At 39.3% G+C, this 17,509-nt stretch overlaps 1 protein-coding gene across 1 annotated transcript; it reads right to left on the minus strand.

The window, feature by feature from the left end:
- Window positions 1-1,410: 1,410 nt before the first annotated feature.
- On the minus strand, window positions 1,411-11,794 carry POGLUT3 (protein O-glucosyltransferase 3). Its single transcript, XM_035898519.1, has 7 exons — window positions 11,600-11,794; window positions 9,884-10,170; window positions 9,248-9,464; window positions 7,676-7,872; window positions 6,494-6,688; window positions 5,383-5,487; window positions 1,411-4,538 (listed from the first exon to the last, which is right to left on the minus strand). The coding sequence occupies exons 1-7, from the start codon at window positions 11,694-11,696 to the stop codon at window positions 4,413-4,415; spliced, it is 1,224 nt and encodes a 407-aa protein (XP_035754412.1). The 5' UTR covers window positions 11,697-11,794; the 3' UTR covers window positions 1,411-4,412.
- Between the last annotated feature and the right edge of the window lie 5,715 nt (window positions 11,795-17,509).

The raw sequence follows: 17,509 nt of genomic DNA on the forward strand, positions 1-17,509 counted from the left end.
TTTTCTTTTTAAGGCTGACTTAACCCTGCTCACTCAGCTTCTCCTCATACTTCATGTGCCCCAACCCCTTTATCGCCTTTGTGGTCCTCGGCTGGATCTGCTCTGCTATGTCAATGTATTTCTTGTATGGGGAGTCCAAAGCTGAATACAGTACTCCAGTTGCAGTCTCACAACTGCCAAGAAGAAACATCTCCCCTGACCTGCTGGCCACACTCTTGCTAATAGCCCTCTTGCTTATCACCTACTCACGTGATGGGACTTAAGGTATGTGCTACAGATGTCTCAAATGGCTTCAAACAGACAGGCAAAATAATCTTTTTTCTTTTGTTCTTACAGCAAAATACAAAATTAGTGCCATAACACTCTGTAGTGTAGATTTTCTTATATTATTAACAACTCAGAATGAAAGCCAAGCATTAGTACTCACATAGCCTCATTAGAATGCTATAAAAGTATTCACAGACAAGAAGATTCTAGTGGTTAAATCCTGGGAACTTAAACAATAATATATTTTTATAAAATCTTGCACTGCATCACTGCCCCACAGAGAACACTTTTGAAAAACTGAAACAGTAAAGAAGCTGATAATATCCTAGGTTTATGTAATACTTCTTTTCCTTATTATAATTTCTTTGCAAGCTTCTCAAACATGCTCAAACAGGTGATGTATATTTTCCCTGTCAGCTCTCCTCCCTAACAAAATAATTTACTTTCTAATGTAATAAAAGTCGGGCGTATGCTTCCCAGGACGGATGCTTGAATCTTAACATTCCATCAGGCAAGCTTTGATTATAGGTTTTTTTTAATTATGAATCTACAAGGCAGACCTGTCACAATACTGCCATGAAACTAGTGTATTAGTTATCTTGAGGTAAATCTCAAAAAATATAGCCTAAAAATGTACTGAATTTATATCTCCTTTATGTTCAACAGATCATGATTTACTAGTTCTCATTTCAAGATGAAATTGAGGTTGGGTATTTCCAAATGTGGGTGCCTAAATATATTAGGACATATATATGACATAACATGGACTAATTTTCTGGAGTGTTCACTGTATGAAACTACTGTTAAGGTTAAAGAGATCTGACAATAAGGAACCTTAAGTAAAGGCTCTGCATGACCAACATTTTTGGAAGTCAGACCACTTCTATGTAGATTCCTTTGTTTGAAAATACTGGCCCTGGACTTTAGGACATACTATTTCAAACAAATAAACCTGTTTCTGTCATCAGTGACAACTTCTACAGTGTGTTAAAAATTACTGCCATTGATGAAAACAGGACAGATTTTACTCTCTCTATTAAATCCTATGTTGTGCATTAGAAGCTGAAATTACTGGAGCAAAATTCAGTACTGTGGTATGGTAACTTTTTTTAAAATTACCACCAACTGTTAGGTGTGCAAGAGATTTACTCAGTTGCTGTTCAAGAACTACTATAGAATACTAGAAACTCTAGCGTATGTATGTCGCTTAAAAATACAGTGTAATGTATGTATTACACTTTACTTGTACAAACAGGTCTTACTGAATACTTAGCAATTCCTAACACACCAGGCCAATGAGTATCATCCTGTCATCAAAATAAAATACATCTGACATCTTTTCTGGCCTGGAGGGGCAATTGTTACGATTGTTCTTCATTACAATTTAAATTGCATATAGTACCACCAATGGAAAGAAGAGAGGCTTTGCCTTACCTCCTTTTATCTTTGGAACATCTGTAGTTATAAATTGAACCAGATTTTCTCAAATGACTAAGCACTTTTAATGAAAGTTCTACCTTGTCTCTACTGTTTTTTAATTTTGGCAGGAAGACGAATGTATTCATATTTTTCAGGATATTTCTTGCCCCTAGACTATAAAAGCATCTGGAAGGCATTCTGTGACAAACTAGTCTTTGCTTTGAAGGGATGCTTATTACAAAAGCAAGGAGGGTTTTTTGGCAGAGAAGAATTTAGAATAGGTTTTTTCCCTTTTTATGGGGGGAAAGGAAGGATTGAATACTCACATTTATTTATATTCATGACCATTTAAATTTTATCTGATTCTTCTTCCAGTTTGGAAGACTTCTGTTTCAAGCCAGGCAAGTTTTCCTACATAGATACTTCCAAAGAACGCTAAAGTATGCGTCATGACTCCCCCTGTTCCCTCACATTTTTTTAAAATACAAACAGATAATTTTTGGACTTTTGGTTTGAAGTATGTGTGTGAGAGGTGGAAAACTTTGTTGCTTCAACATTGTGTCTTCATTCCCTTTGCTGAGCCCACCACTTCCATAAATGCTGGTGAATAAAAAATGCACATGGTATAATGGATAATATCACAAAATAAGACCATATCACGCAGTAAAAATAACTGTACACAGAGAAGGAAAGAGGAACATATACTCAGTTTCAAGTGTCTGCTTCAGCAATGGTTCTTGAATTCTGATGTAGAAAATTTCATGTCAGATGAGCTGAACATATAGTCTGAAGTTCTAGGACTGATTGTCGTGCCAAATAAAAATACAACCACTATATATATTAGTGTTAGAACCAGAACAAAGAGGATGATGGGTAGAGCAACATGTTCCAGGTTTTTTTCTTAACTGGCATAATGTAATAAACAACTGATGGACAGTTGCATTAACCTCTTTAGAAACCTGAAGTTCTTTCCATATTTAGCATACTGAAAAATCTAGTCTTTCTTCCTGTTCTAGTGCAGAAATTTTATGTGTTTTATGAGAGTAACTTGCAGTGTAGAACCAAGAACGAAGCCTGCGTGAGGTGTAAAGCACTAATCTTCGGGCACCTAAGAAATCAGATGAGCCCACAATCTTAAGACGTTTCCATTCCTTTTGCATAGGGAGAATGTGGTATCCATCAAAGACATTTCTGAGTGTAACTGAGTAGGAATCTGCTCAGGCAGGCTACATTAGCCAAGACAAAAATGCACAGGACAGAAATGGATACTTAATGGTATTGGCATTGGTGTCTCCTTCCAGGACTGTTTATGCCTTTTCAAGTAGACAAACTTGGGTAAAAATCAACAGAGGTATTGGACTAGGACATCCAGGACTAGAATTTTTCCTCCGTCCCACCCAAAGGCACGCCTTATTGCAATGGTAAGACCAGCTCCTTCTGGCCCTGTGAATTTTGTATTGTTAGCTCCATAGCTGCACAACTTCAGTGGAAGACTTGAAGACCTCCCCTCCAGTCTGGAGCCAAGACACTCTGGAAAAATGGCTTTGAATCAAACCAAGGAGGACAATTGGCTTCCCAAGTGCTTAGTATGGTCTCTAACCCCTGGACTATTACATAGAAAATGCAGCATAGGTTTTTCTGTTATATGTTTGAACCAAAACAATGAAGTCTGTTCTGCTGTCTGATCTCAGTATAAGGTTAGGTATGATCTAAATTCAGAAAATGTATAGGATTCCTTTGGGGACTTAGGCACAGTTCATGAACCTAAGTGAAAAAGATGGTGGCATCCTTAGGTCTGCAGTGAGGTTAAACTTAGGCAGTCTAAAACTCTACTAACAAATTTCAGATGCGTGAATACAAAGTAGCCTAGAATACTGTAGACTGTATTGTTGAACTAAGACACCAGTATTTCACCTGGCCTCACCTGAAGTTCTTAAGTAAGTCCTTTGGTGGATCTGTGCTGATATTCACAGACATGGTCATTGGCAGGGAACAGCTCTTCAGAGTGATGTCTTGGCACTCAAAGCACTGTGATTGTGATAGCTGCACATTCTGCTTTAAAACAGCATTTAATTTTGGTGATTCACAGCCTTGGTGCTTATAAAAATATGCTGATCTCTCCCCCTCCTCTCCATTTTCCTCTGGAATTGATAAATATTATATTATGTACTCTGTTCTGTTGTCTGTGATAGACCACAAAATAATCTCAAAGCAACACCTGATTTGATATCTGTAAATCTCAAATATTCATTTTCTTTGTCTAGTTAGAAAATTGTTTTGTATACAAGAAACAATCTAACACTGAGGTAAACTTTATGAAGAAATCATAACACTGGTTTAGTATGTTGCAAATGCTCCTTTAGAATAACTTGCACTGACTCATGGAAGATCTTTTGTGGATGACTGGTTCCTCTTAAAACTTTGGTATCTAGGTCCCAGCTGGAACACGAGCAGCACGGCACTCTTCTTCCTGATGATGCAGTACATCAAACAAATCCCCTAGACGTTGCCCATTACAGGCTCAGTATCTGTCTAGTGGTGGTCATGAAGACCAAATTGTGGGAACCAATGTTGTAGATCAGAGTCAGTGTGAAAAAGGATATGTAAATACAGGAAGAATACATAACTAAGAATGTTTGCTAGTGCATAAGTGTCTTAGATTTCACAGCTTAATTCCTATTTAAATTCTTGCATTGGAAGTGGGTGATTTTCTCCATCCGGTACAGTTATAGATCTTCCCTTAAAGGCTTTATCCTGTGGCAACTGCATACTGAGTCTCTGTCATCAGGCTGAGGTACAAGTTCCATTCCATCCCGTATTTCAGGTTTGCTGGCTTGGCATTGGGCATATTTCTGAAATATGTAAACAACATTTAAGAATGCTATAAGCACCAACGTATAATTCATGAAACAGAATTTTCCTCCTCCCTTCCACTCACAAGCTTGCCTTTATCCAGGCTCCTTATGTCATTGTTTACAACCTGTTTACAATGTGTCTTTATAACACACCTACTAATAGGCTACATTGCCTCTGAAAACCTCCTTTAATGTTTTCCCCTGTCCTATTATTAATGGTAATTTGAATATTGCCATTATTTGTGCCTCTAACTATATTACGCAGATAATGCTGTCATTTTTGTACACGGAACAGTTCCAAACTTTGTGTCAACCTGTGGCTGCTGAAGCTGAGATCTAACTCTGCACAGCAAAACAGGAAAAAGAAATTAGTACTTTCAGAGAACAGAAACTTCTTTCACTACAGATCAGCATCTCCTAGGGAAGCAATGACTATTTGGCCTGCTTCATCCCTTGCCACTCTACTAGCCATACTTGTGGATTTTTTTTCCATGTATTCATTGTTTTGTAGCATTCATAGTATGAATGCAAAAAGGAAGAAAGTTCTGTACAGATTATCTCCTATGTCTATTAGAAACCACATACCAAGTGACACTGAAAACAGGTCTGACTGTGGGGATGGTGGGGGAAAGAAATAATCTCTGATTTCTGTAAAACAACTATTATGTCAGGTTAGCTCTTTAAAGATGAAGCAAGCTTTAGCAAAGCTCTTCACACTGATTTCCTGTGAATAATACGAATCGTGTCTGCTATTGACATAAGTAAGGACCGAATATGAAATTTATAGCATCGGTAGCAGTAGCACTTGGGGGAAAGTAATAAAGTGATCTATTGTACTAACCTGGAGCACTTTATAATAGTAGCAGTAAAACCTGTGAGGCTGAAGTAATTCTCTTGCCATTAATTGTCCTTCTTTAGCAATTTTTCTTGCTTCTTCATCATTTTCCTGGAAAATTGAGACGAAACAAATGAATAAGCAATCAGTGAGTTACTCAAGGCCTGGCTGGCATTAGAAGTTTTATTAAAGGGGCTATTAAAATCTGCAACTTTATGTGCAATTACTGGTCAACTGCAAAAGCACGCTTTAAACTGCAGATTTTTTAAAAATACTGGATTGCTTTTATGGTCACAACTGGTACCTTAGGGCTATCAGTAATTTCATGGATAATTGTACAATTCTGAAGACTCAGTTGATTACTGCTCTACTGTTTCGTCCAAGCCACAAGCCTCTTCAAAATCAGGTCTGACATCTCCCAGACATACTCAGTTTTACAGAAGACAAAGCCACAGCTGTTGTCCTCTCCTATGCAATTCAGTGTCTTCCTTTTAAAAATAACTCTGCTTGAATTCATGTACTTACTCTCAATTTTTAGGTCTATATTTCAAAGCTTTTAGTATTTTCATCTGATCCTTTATGAAGAACTACCGTACTCTCAGAACAGAAATTTCTCCCATGTTTTTCAACCTAATAGCTAAACTTAAAGCATAACTGGTGTTTTCAATCACGCAATTTTATCAGTTTGGTTACAGAATCCCAACCTTTCATTCTGAGCTTGTTGCAGAGCTGCCATTTTTTGTACATTCAAACAGAACATGCAATGACTTCTGTTCTAATCAGGACCTAAAAAAAGCAATAGAATTAAGTAATATCTAGGATTCTGGGCGTTTCTTTGAAAATTACCTGCATTAGTCAGTATACTAAGGCTCTGACTCATGAAACACTTCTGCACATACCTAAAATGAATTCTTAAGTATTTGCCTGAATAGAGATGGTTACTTGAATTAAGGCCTTCCCATCTTACACTAACAACAAAACATACTTTCTTTATCCAAGAATCTCAATAGAGTTCATGCAAAATATGTATGTGGCAATACAGAAAGAAGAGAGTATTAAGATAAATTGTTTACATGTTTGTTTATCACTTTGAACGTGAATTAGTAACGGAACTTACCTTAGCCCATTTTATTTTCTCTAGCAAGTCCTCCAAGTTTCTCTTAACTGGAACATAATGTTTCCAAGGTTTTAATCCGATATAAAAGTGTTCATAGTACTGGGAATCTTGCTTCAATACTAGGCTGTCACCCAGCAAGAGGTATGGAAACCTGTAAGCTGCTACGGTCCCATCTACATTCACTTGGTATTTGTACTACAGTATGAAGGTAGAGGGAAGAAAGGTGAAACGTGTTGAGTCAGAATAGAAACACTGACTGTATAAAAGATGATTTTCACAGGCAAGACGTAGTTGTGTTTATTAATTCTTATCTTCAAACCCATTTTAGTGTTAAGCAGGTGTAGTTTCATGGTGTTCTGAATAACATAATTGAAAAAGGATTTGTTTTCAACCCAAGACTGACAGTCAAGAACCTTTGTATCACATGAACCGCCTGATGGGTATTCTATTAAAGTGCCCTGGGATAGAGCAAGGGCTAGAGCTGGGAAGAAAATAAAACTAATCTATACTTAAATTCAAAAAGAGTAAGCTTACTCTGACTTAAAATTATATTATTCTGTAGAATAATCTGAAACTTATATAAAATAATCTAAAACATTATACTAAAATTAATCATGAATGTACTGCTCTGGCAGATGCTCTTGGCTGTTACAGCATTTCTTGTATATTAATTTCAGGAACAGAACATCAGTTACCGTGTATTATAATTGCTTTTCACAGAACTCTGTCCCCTTTACTTTTTATACCTGTGTTGCAGTGGAATTTGTGTGTTAAAGTGCAGCAAAAACACCCATCTATTTTTCAACTTGGTATTACAAGGTCTCTTTTTGACATCCATAATGTACTTGTACTTGCAATGGACACAAGTTGTGTCCATTGTTTTCATATTTACCCCACATAAAAGAAACCCTGATGGTGAGAAATTTCTCAATCTTTAAAAAAAAAAAAAAATCACCAAGAACTCTCTCTGAGGGAGTCCATGAAAAAAGTATAGTGGCGTTCTTTAGAAGCATCATGCATGACTTGGATTACAGGTGGTCTATCTGCCCTGCATGAACCAGTGTTCCCAGTGTAGCATAATTATTTTGTTTACTGAATGGAATTAGCAAAAGTAAGCCTTGTCTTTTCAGTTGGTAAGAACTTGACTGCAAAATTAATCCAAGATTGTAATTTGCTTGCTACCTTAAAGAAGTCAAAGAAGCCCATCAGCTGAACCTTTCCCAGCTCTTTTTCTTTTTCTCTGAAGAAGAAATATCCTGTTATTCCAGCATCTAGCAGTTCTGGATTTTCCTTGGATAACTTGACAAGATGGAGACGTTCTTCTCGGCTGTCTCGACCTCTAAATAAAGCTCGCTCAGTTTTGTTTTCCCAGAAAGGGCCTATGAGCATTGAGTGATAAGGTAAAAGCAAACAGTAATGAAATGTTCATGATATGTTTAGTGCAAATAAGGAACTTGCTATGACAGTGGCATTACACTCGGAGACATGGTAAAACAGGCATGATTTCTTGTAATCCCATAATCACTTATTAATCACAGGGTTTAAACTCCTAGTTCTGGCTTGAATTTTGGGATGAGAAACTAAGCCACTTGTAAAAGGAAAATCAGAGAATTGTTCTTCTACTCAACAATTTTATTTAAATAACTTGAAATGTCTTGAAAGCTACGTAAGGGATTATAATCAAATTATCTAAGTAAAATACTAATAATTAAAGTAATTCACCATTCATAATGCCTGCCACAATAACCAAAATTTCTTTAGTAAAATCCACTTCTGTTACCCAGCAATTTAGTTAGGTCTTTGAGGAATCACTTAACGATGACTTAAAAAGGAAAAAAAAAATGGCTATACTGTGTCCTCAAGATACTTAGCAAGAGCCTGAAAGACTTCATCTCTGCTTACTGTGTGCTTTTAAAAACTTCAAACATGTCCTTCCTCATCCTTCTGCTGGAAATTTCCTTAAAGGACCTACTAAAATGGAGTAGGCTTTTATCATCTCCTAACTGGAAAAGCAGCTGTACTCAATCAGTAAACACAGAGTGCTTCAAGCTGATAATTTAATTAAAATATTTAATTTTAAAACTAATAAAAGGGAAACTGTGAACTAACCAAATAAAAAGAAATACCTCCTCAGTCAAGTTTTACTTCTTAGGTATCGTTCATGCCATTTGTCTGATCCCTAAGTGTTCATGAATTTTGGGGGGGGGAAGACACCTGTCAGTAAAACTGACCCTTCAAAGCTGAAAAAACAATTCAGAAGATCTCACTCTGCGGTATTTTTTTATACAGACAATATTTTCTTAATTGAAAGAGGCTGTAGCATAGTACTAATTTACTTCTTTCAGGATTCAAATTCATTTTTATGTAAACAGAACATTGGGCAACATCACTGTCAGGAAAAGGATTAGATTATTTGATTAGAAGGAACATATTCAAGTCCTTCACTGAGAAGAAAGGCCTTTTAATTATATTTACTTTTCTTTTGACAGGTCACAGTAGCTATCTTCTGGATACCTTTAAGTTAAAATTCACCATCACTGTAAACTGGGCTTCTTAAATTTTGGCCCTAAGTCCATATTAAATACCTGTTTAGTAGCAGTGTTGACGGTGTTTACAGTATGTAAAGACTAACCTACCTTAGTATTACTCCTAAGGCACTTGTGAACTGAAGACTTTAACACATTATTTGAATTCAACTTGCCTCTTTGATGTGACTTACAAATTCTTTTCTTGAATCCATGATGTCTAATTTACCTGTATTTCCTTGAATAGAAAGGAGATCGTTTGTGACTCCACGTAGGGTTTCAAGAGTTGAGTGGGTTACATCATACGTTGGAAGGACTATATCTCTTGAATCCACAGAGCCACACCACGAAATGACAGGTATAGGACCAGGGGTATCATTAGCTTTCCGATACTCAACTGGCCAATCTCCAACATTAAGATAAAACTCCACATCAGGAAGACGAACCTAAATGTATACCCGAGAAAGGATAATAAGACAAAGATAGAAGCTGTTTGTCACTCTTACGTATGTTCCTCAGTTCTCTCATGTCATGCAGAATCAATACCTACCAGATAGTTAATAGATTTAGCTGAGCTTAAGGTATGAGTTTCAGATTTCTGCCCCACAAACAAGTATGAAAGGAACACTCATAGAGGCCAGGAAAAGGCTTGCAGAGTCAGGCCTTAGCCTCTGCAGCTTTCTTAGCGATTTCATTACTGTCAAACGCAGCCCCCATACATTATCCCTAAGATACACTGTCATCTTGATGAAAAAATGAAAGTCAAGTCTTACTTCAGGATTTATAGATCTGAAGATACAACAACAGATGCAGTATTGTCATATTAGAACATGACTTAATAGTCTTAAATGATCAAAACTGATACCTTTCTTGCCAGTGACAGGAACATTTCATCGGAGAACATTTTGAAGTCTGTATACTTCCCTAAGGAGCGACGGTAGATGTGATTATTGAGAATAGTGTAATGAACAATAGCACCTCTTGTTTGACTGAACTTTGTTGGGATTTCCTTAAGCATTCGCTGAAGGTCAATGGTGGGAAAAGAAATGAAGTCCTTTGTAATCTGCGGTTCTTGGGATGGACAAGACATAACGTTCTGCCAGATCTCAGGGTCTTCTTCAGGACAGTCACAATATTCGTGATAAACTGGTCCTGCAGAAAACAAAGCACTAAGAGTCTATATTTGTGATTCTACATCAATCGTCATTCCCCAAACACATGGGCATATATATGTAGACATTACAGTGGCTTGACATTTTTTATTCCAAGTTTTCTAAAGGTTTCCTGGGAAATCATCCTCCCTATAACATTTCTGGGGTTTAGCAGTGTAACTGAGAAAACAGCAACATCCTTCTCTTTTCAGAAATGAAAATACTGGATTTTTTTGTTATCAGGATAAAATTCATCTGCAAAATGAAGCCCCATTATTGTGCTACCTGCCAACCACATAGCGTATTCAGAATTGTTCTAACTGACCATAACTACCAAAGCCCAGGTATTACGGTTTAAATTTTAGCCTAATTCAGAACTTTCATACAGTAGCCTTTATCTCTGGCATAAGGCATAATTTTTTTTTTACGTATACTCAACTATTCTTTCTGCCCTTTTGAAGCAGAGAGCTTAGGTACAAGCAAGAGCCTCGTAGAGCTTGAAAAAAAAAGCTCTTATTTCATGGACTTCTAATCAAAACAGGTTCTGTCCTGTGTCATAGTTTCATGACTGCTGGCAAATGTGCACCAGCAAAAAGGCGGCGTACGAACTACCTTGAGGGCTCAGGATAGTTTCATTTCAGTTTGAAGACATTTCTAAGTTTGTATTTAGGATATTTTATTAAAGAAAAAACATCACCAAATTCTGTTTAGAAGAAGTAGTGAACTGGAACAAGACTCTACAGAGAAGTACCTTTATATTATCTTTTTCTTTGCTAAACACCTGCCCATTTGCGAGCAAGAGAAGGAAGTTGAAGAAAATCTGGAATGAGAGAATAATTATCCTTGTTTTCCCTGCTTTTAAATAGTTTTTCCGTAATATAGACCTGCACTGAATTAAACTGGGATAATGGAAAGAAAGTTAAATATTGTCTGGTTAAAGAAATATTGTCTTAGTTGTTATGAAGGATCACACTTTTAGAAATTACAGATATTTGAATTTGAATTAGAAAGTGTTGGGAACAACACAAACTCCTTGCTTTTGCCGGTAGTGTTTTCTACTTTAGATAAAAATAACACAATATTTAAGTGAATACCTGTTTGAAAACTGTAAAAATACAAGCATTGCTCTCTTATTCCCTACCAAATCTGAAGAGATCCATTTGCTTATGCAAGAGGGAAGGGGAGATGTCCGTCATCTTGACGTCAGAGGCCATAATCTACATGCTTATGCATCTAGGTCCTGTCACTTGGCAATGTATAGAGATTGTCACTGCTCACTTCTCTGTATAAGGAGAACGTTGGTGAGGAGACTGCATGAACAAGGGCAAACAAGCCTTGAATTTCCCACCTCTTCCTCTAGCAGTAAATTAGTCCATAGCATTTCTGTAGCTACCATCATACATTACATTGAATCAAAGAAATTCCCTTACCTTTCAAAATATAAGGAGATTGAGCTACATGCTGATCACCATAAAGTATCTCAATTTTTAACCCTTTTCTGACACTCCCGTACATCCGATACCGCATAAGAAAGGTGCCATCATTTCTATCCAAAGGGTGAGGGGTGTAAATTCTGGTGACTTCTTTTGGAGAAAGTGCTTTAATTACCACTTTAAACTGTGTTCTTCCTGAAAAGAGGAAAATAAAAACAGATAAAAGCACTTTAAGCTATCAGAATCACATATATGAAATAAAGGTGAGAACAAACTGTACTGGATTAAGTCCATGTAATTTAATTTAACTTTGCACTAGAAATTTTTTTATTATACCAAGTTGGTGAAATTAATTTCAAGTGACAGAAGATCACCCTACCAAATTTTCTTGATCATCACATACCTAATAAATGGAAAACCTGTAGATGGAGATAAAAAGTTAAATAATGGTGACAAGACAGAAGGAAAGGCTAACAAGATTTTGAAGAAAGATTAGGTTTAATACTAAGTTTTCAAGTTAGCACTTTGGGGAGCAACTGTTTGCTCTAGAGTAAGAAAGACAGGAAACAGTCAAAATAACAGGAGAAGAGAATACTTGCCAGCTTGTGGAAAGGCAGTAGCAGCATGCAGGAGTCAGATACAAATTGTTCACCTTTGGGCTGAGGCTGACTGTCTCGCAAATTTAAAGTCCCAGCTACTGAAAAGCAGGGATAAGAGAATGATAGTAGAGCTGTTTCCTGGACCTCTGTCTGACTTGTGCTTAAAGATCACTAGCATTTCATCATTAGTGCACTGTGACTTTTTAACTGGGCATTCAACATTTTGTGGACAACACAAGTATGCATACACATCAATCTGTTATACTCCCTTACTTCTCTCACTAGTGGTCATTGTCAACGTCATTCTTCAAAAAAGAGGGGGACAGATTATTCACAAAATGTTACAGTCCAAGCATTGCAAACCAAACAAATGTAATGAATGTCACCACAAAGTAGTATACAGAAAGAAATGAAAATGAAAAAATACAGATAAAATCAAGATGTTACTAAAATTTGGATGCGTCCCAACAGCACTAAATCATTGTGATGTTACAGTTAATTCTGTACAATCCAGTTTTTAACACACTTTGTATCCACAAGTAAATACACCTATGTCGTAAGTGCAACAGTCGTTTGACAATCAATCATGTCTTCCTTAGAGCACTGGGTCCAGTCTCCAGATTAAATTAGGCAGAATCCTTATGAATTCAGACGTGTATTTGCTGACATGTCATGCCTCTTCACAGGGAGAATAGTTACCCTGAGTAACTCTCATTCTTCCAGATACTGCTGTCAGAGTCGATCCCTCAATCAATAAGCATGTGGTCAGTGTCTGTGAGCAGAAGGATCTCTCATCGCTGAACACACCCCCTCTTCTGCTTTGTGTTCCAATGTAAGAATATAAAACATGGATTATTTGTAATCATGCCTCAGTTTTCTTACTATTCAAAGTCCACGCCAGCTAAAGATGCCAAGAAGCAAGTCAGAATACCTTCAACTGACAACATACTGAAGAATTAAAATGAAGCAAGCATTCATTCCTTCTTGGAATGCCAGTGTGGCAAGCAGCACTCCCACCAACTAAGGAATGCAGAATATTGTCTCCAGTAGCTAGCAGATCTATCATGAGAAGCTCACATTTGATTAAGTAAGCTTATGGGTCAGGATTAAAGGGAGGACAGGGACAAGTGACATTATAGTGGGGGTCTGCCACAGGCCACCCAACCAGAATGACTGAGTGGATGAGGCCCTCTATAGACAGATAGGAGCAGCGTCATGTTCACAAGCCCTGGTCATCATGGGGAACTTCAACCACCCGGTATCTGTTGGAGTGACAACACAGCAGGGCCTAAGCAATCTGTGAAGTTCCTGTAATGCATTGGTAACTTTGTTCTCCAAGCAATAGAGAAGGCAACGAGGAGAGTTGCAATGCTGGACCTTGCTCTCACCAACAAGGAAGGGCTGGTGGGGAATGTGAAGCTCAAGGGCAGCCCTGGCTGCAGTGACCATGAAATGGTGGAGTTCAAGATCTTAGGGCACCTAGGAGGGCACATAGCAAGCTCACTACCCTGGCCTTCAGGAGAGCAGACTTTGGCCTCTTCAGGGATCTGCTTGGTAGAGTACCATGGGATAAAGCCCTAGAGGAAAGAAGGGCCCCAAGAAAGCTGCATCCCAACAAAGAGGAAGTTAGGCAAAACCACCAGGAAGCCTGCATGGATGAACAAGGAGCTCTAGGACAAACTCAGACACAAAAAGGAAGCCTACAGAGGGTGGAAGCAAGGACAGGTAGCCTGGGAGGAATACAGAGAAGTTGTCTGAGCAGCCAGGAATCAGGTTAGGAAAGCTAAAGCCCTGATGGAATTACATCTGGCCAGAGACATCAAGGGCAACAAGAAAAGCTTCTATAGGTATGTCGGTGATAAAAGGAAGACTAGGTAAAATGTGGGCCCTCTCCGGAAGGAAACGGGAGACCTGGTTACCTGGCATATGGAGAAGGCTGAGGTACGAAATGACTTTTTTGCTTCAGTCTTCACTGGTATGTGCTCAAGCCACACAGCCCAAGTCACAGAAGGCAAAGACAGGGACTGGGAGAATGAAGAACCGCCCACTGTAGGAGAAGATCAGGTTTGAGACCATCTAAGGAACCTGAAGGTGCACAAGTCCATGGGACCTGATGAGATGCATCCATGGGTCTTGAAGGAACAGGCGGATGAAGTTGCTAAGCCACTATCCATCATACTTGAGAAGTAAGAAGGGGAAACACAGCCCCCATTTTTAAAAAGGGGAAAAAGGAAGACCCAGGAAACCACAGGCCAGTCAGTTTCACCTCTGTGCCCAGCAAGATCATGGAGCAGATCCTCCTGGAAACTACGCTAAGGCACATGGAAAATAAGGAGGTGACTGGTGACAGCCAACATGGTCAAATTGTGCCTGACAAAGTTGGTGACCTTCTATGATGGGGCTACAGTGTTGGTGGATAAGGGAAGAAAACTGATGTCATCTACCTGGACTTGTACAAAGCTTTTGACACTGTCCTGCATGACATATCTCTAAATTGGGAAGACATGGATTTGATGGACGGACCACTCGGTGGATAAGGAATTGGCTGGATGGTTGCACTCAAGGAGTTACAGTTAATGGTTCGATGTACAAGTGGAGACCAGTGACGAATGGCATTCCTCAGGGCTCAGCATTGGGACTGGTCCTGTTTAACATCTTTGTTGGCGACATGCACAGTAGGCTTGAGTGCACCCTCAGCACATTTGCTGATGACACCGAGCTGTGTGGTGTGGTGGACACACTGCAGGGAAAGGATGCCATCCAGAGGGCAGATGCCATCCTTGACAGAGTTAAGAGGTGGGCCCATGCAAATCTCATTAAGTTCAACCAAGTGCAAGATCCTGCACATGGGTCAAGGCAATCCCAAGCACAAATACAGGCTGGACAGAGAACGGATTAAGAGCAGCCCTGTGGAGAAAGACTTGGAGGTACTGGTGGAGGAAAAGCTGGGCATGAGTCAGCAACATGCACTTGCAGCCCACACAGCCAACTGTATCCTGGGCTACACAAAAAGCAGCGTGGCCAGCAGGTCAAGGGAGGTGATTCTGCCCCTCTACTCCCTTCTCCTGAGATCCCACCTGGAGTACTGCATTCAGCTCTGGGGCCCCCAGCATTAGGACACAGACCTGTCAGAGTGTGTCCAGAGGAGGGCCACAAAGATGATCGGAGGGCTGGAGCGCCTGGTCTATGAAGATGGGCCAAGAGTTGGGGTTGTTCAGCTTAGAGAAGAGAAGGCTCCAGGGAGACCTAGCAGCCTTCCAGTACTTAAAGGGGGCCTACAAGAAAGCTGGTGAGGAACTTTTTACAAGGGCATGTAGTGATAGGACAAGGGGTAATTGTTTTAACCTGAAAGAGGGTAGATTTAGATTAGATATAAGGAAGAAATTCTTCTCTATGAGGGTGGTGAAACACTGGAATGGGTTGCCCAGGGAAGTTGTGCCTGCCCCATCCCTGGAAACATTCAAGGTCAGGTTGGACGGGGCTCTGAGCAACCTGATCGAGTTAAAGATGTCCCTGCTTACTGCAGGGGGGTTGGACTAGATGGCCCCTAAAGGTCTCTTCCAACCCAAAACATTCCATGCTTCTGTGATAAATATCTCCGCTGGTCACAACCACCTTTTTCAACTTGCTTAAAAGCTGCCAACGTAAGCCAAGCATCCTCTCCCTATGGCTATCACCTAGTAGTTTTTGCATGAAAAAGCCTTTGAATCCAGAGCATGCCATGAGGTAGGTTCGCAGAGAAAATAGTTTTCTGTTGGTATTACACCTTTGTGTCTCTCTCTACCCATTTTATAAACCAGCATTTTAGGTGGCTATAAAGATTTCCTACCAGAGAAAACGAAGTTTTCAGTTATCATGAAAATGAGTAAATACTGAGAAATCACAAATCAAATACTACTGCATTTCATCTCTTTGTCCTCACCTTCCAGAAATAACTAAGCGGGTCTTTGTTCCCAGCTGGTTATGTCCTTGCCGCTCTAGAGACATGAGGAGCTCCGGATCTACCCAAAGGCTGTGTTAGTTTTAGTTGGTGGCAGTTTCGATGCAGGAAGCATTTGGGAAGGGAATAGTGACCTGATACCAAAGCTGTCCGGAAAAAAGCTAACCCCACTGAAAGGGAAGGGGAAGAAAAGGGAGACTGAATACTTCATGCAAGTACAAATTATTCACTGGAGGCAGCAGGATTTTGGTTTATCTTTTACAACATTCATTGCATAATGGGGCCAAGGACTCTAAGTATTTAATTGTAACAGCTTTTTTCTGATTTCTTAGGGTTTTTTTAACTGGAGGATGGTTACCATAGTGTTTCCACTCATGTTTTTCTGTTTTTCTCAATCCAAAGAAATGATAAAAAGTGTCCTTGTTGAAGCGTCATCGCTAGTACTTTGGTGTTACCCTGAAAACCTGTCTGGGACAGCATTTTAAGTACAAAATAATTTTCCAGTCCCGAAGAGAGACTAAAATACAGACACAGTCAAAATGGGGTACTTTAAGAAATCTAGATGATGACACTTGCTTTACGCACTTTGTTTTCTCATGTGTAACTTGCAAGAGGTATTCCATGCATGGCTGAATGCGTGAAGAAATGCAGGGATGGGAAGGGAGAAAAGGTAACAAGGTCCTGATTTATGCAAATTGTTAGAGAAGAACAAAAGTCCCGGTTGCCCTATTTCTGACATGTACACAGAAGAGAAATTAAAGTCTCTGAAAAGGGGTTTTTCCCTCAACTGTTTTACTGAAATCATAGTTGGTTACTTTTGCAGATGGAAACCGCGAAATTCAAGAGAGGCAATAAAGAGGCAGTGGAACAAAACAGGTTCGCTCAGCAAAATGGGCTCCTTCGAACAGCATGTTTTACCGAGTCGAATGTGAGGGCCTTACCCAGGAAAAAGGAAATGCAGCTCGTGGTAGGGAGCTGATGTGACCTCCACAAAAGCCCAGGCATCCTGGTCAACAGAAGACCCGAAGGGAGGTCCTGCAGCACTGCAGGTACGAAGGTGAGCGTAAGCGAGATGCTCTCGGTTCAGCTACACTGGGATGAGTGCCGGCAGAAGCGTGCCACTTCCCTATGAAAGTATTTGGTAAAACCTGCAAGAATACCTGGGAGGCCTTGAAAATTACTCGTTAGCAGAGTACGTGGATCATCTGAAGAGCAGTTAACAGCTGACTTTGTCATGGTCAATCGTACATAAAGACATGGTGGGCAGTTGTTAAACCTAGGGGAAAACCTAGCAGAAAAGGAGGATGAGGTGATCCAAATATCCAAAGGAAAAAATCTATGCAGTTTATATTAAAAGGAAGTTCTTCA

Source organism: Egretta garzetta, unplaced genomic scaffold, assembly GCF_000687185.1.
Source record: "Egretta garzetta isolate BGI_Z169 unplaced genomic scaffold, ASM68718v1 scaffold217, whole genome shotgun sequence".
Taxonomy (NCBI): Eukaryota; Metazoa; Chordata; class Aves; order Pelecaniformes; family Ardeidae; genus Egretta; species Egretta garzetta.

Bases quoted from the DNA above. Each gene is read 5' to 3' on its own strand.
- POGLUT3 (XM_035898519.1), bottom strand. From the start codon at position 11,696: ATGCGGTATCGGATGTACGGGAGTGTCAGAAAAGGGTTAAAAATTGAG. The intron at 7,873-9,247 runs GTAAATTAGACA...CAATGCTCATAG, and splicing joins TTCTATTCAAGGAAATACAG to GCCCTTTCTGGGAAAACAAA. The intron at 4,539-5,382 runs GTTAGTACAATA...TACATATTTCAG, and splicing joins ACTATTATAAAGTGCTCCAG to AAATATGCCCAATGCCAAGC.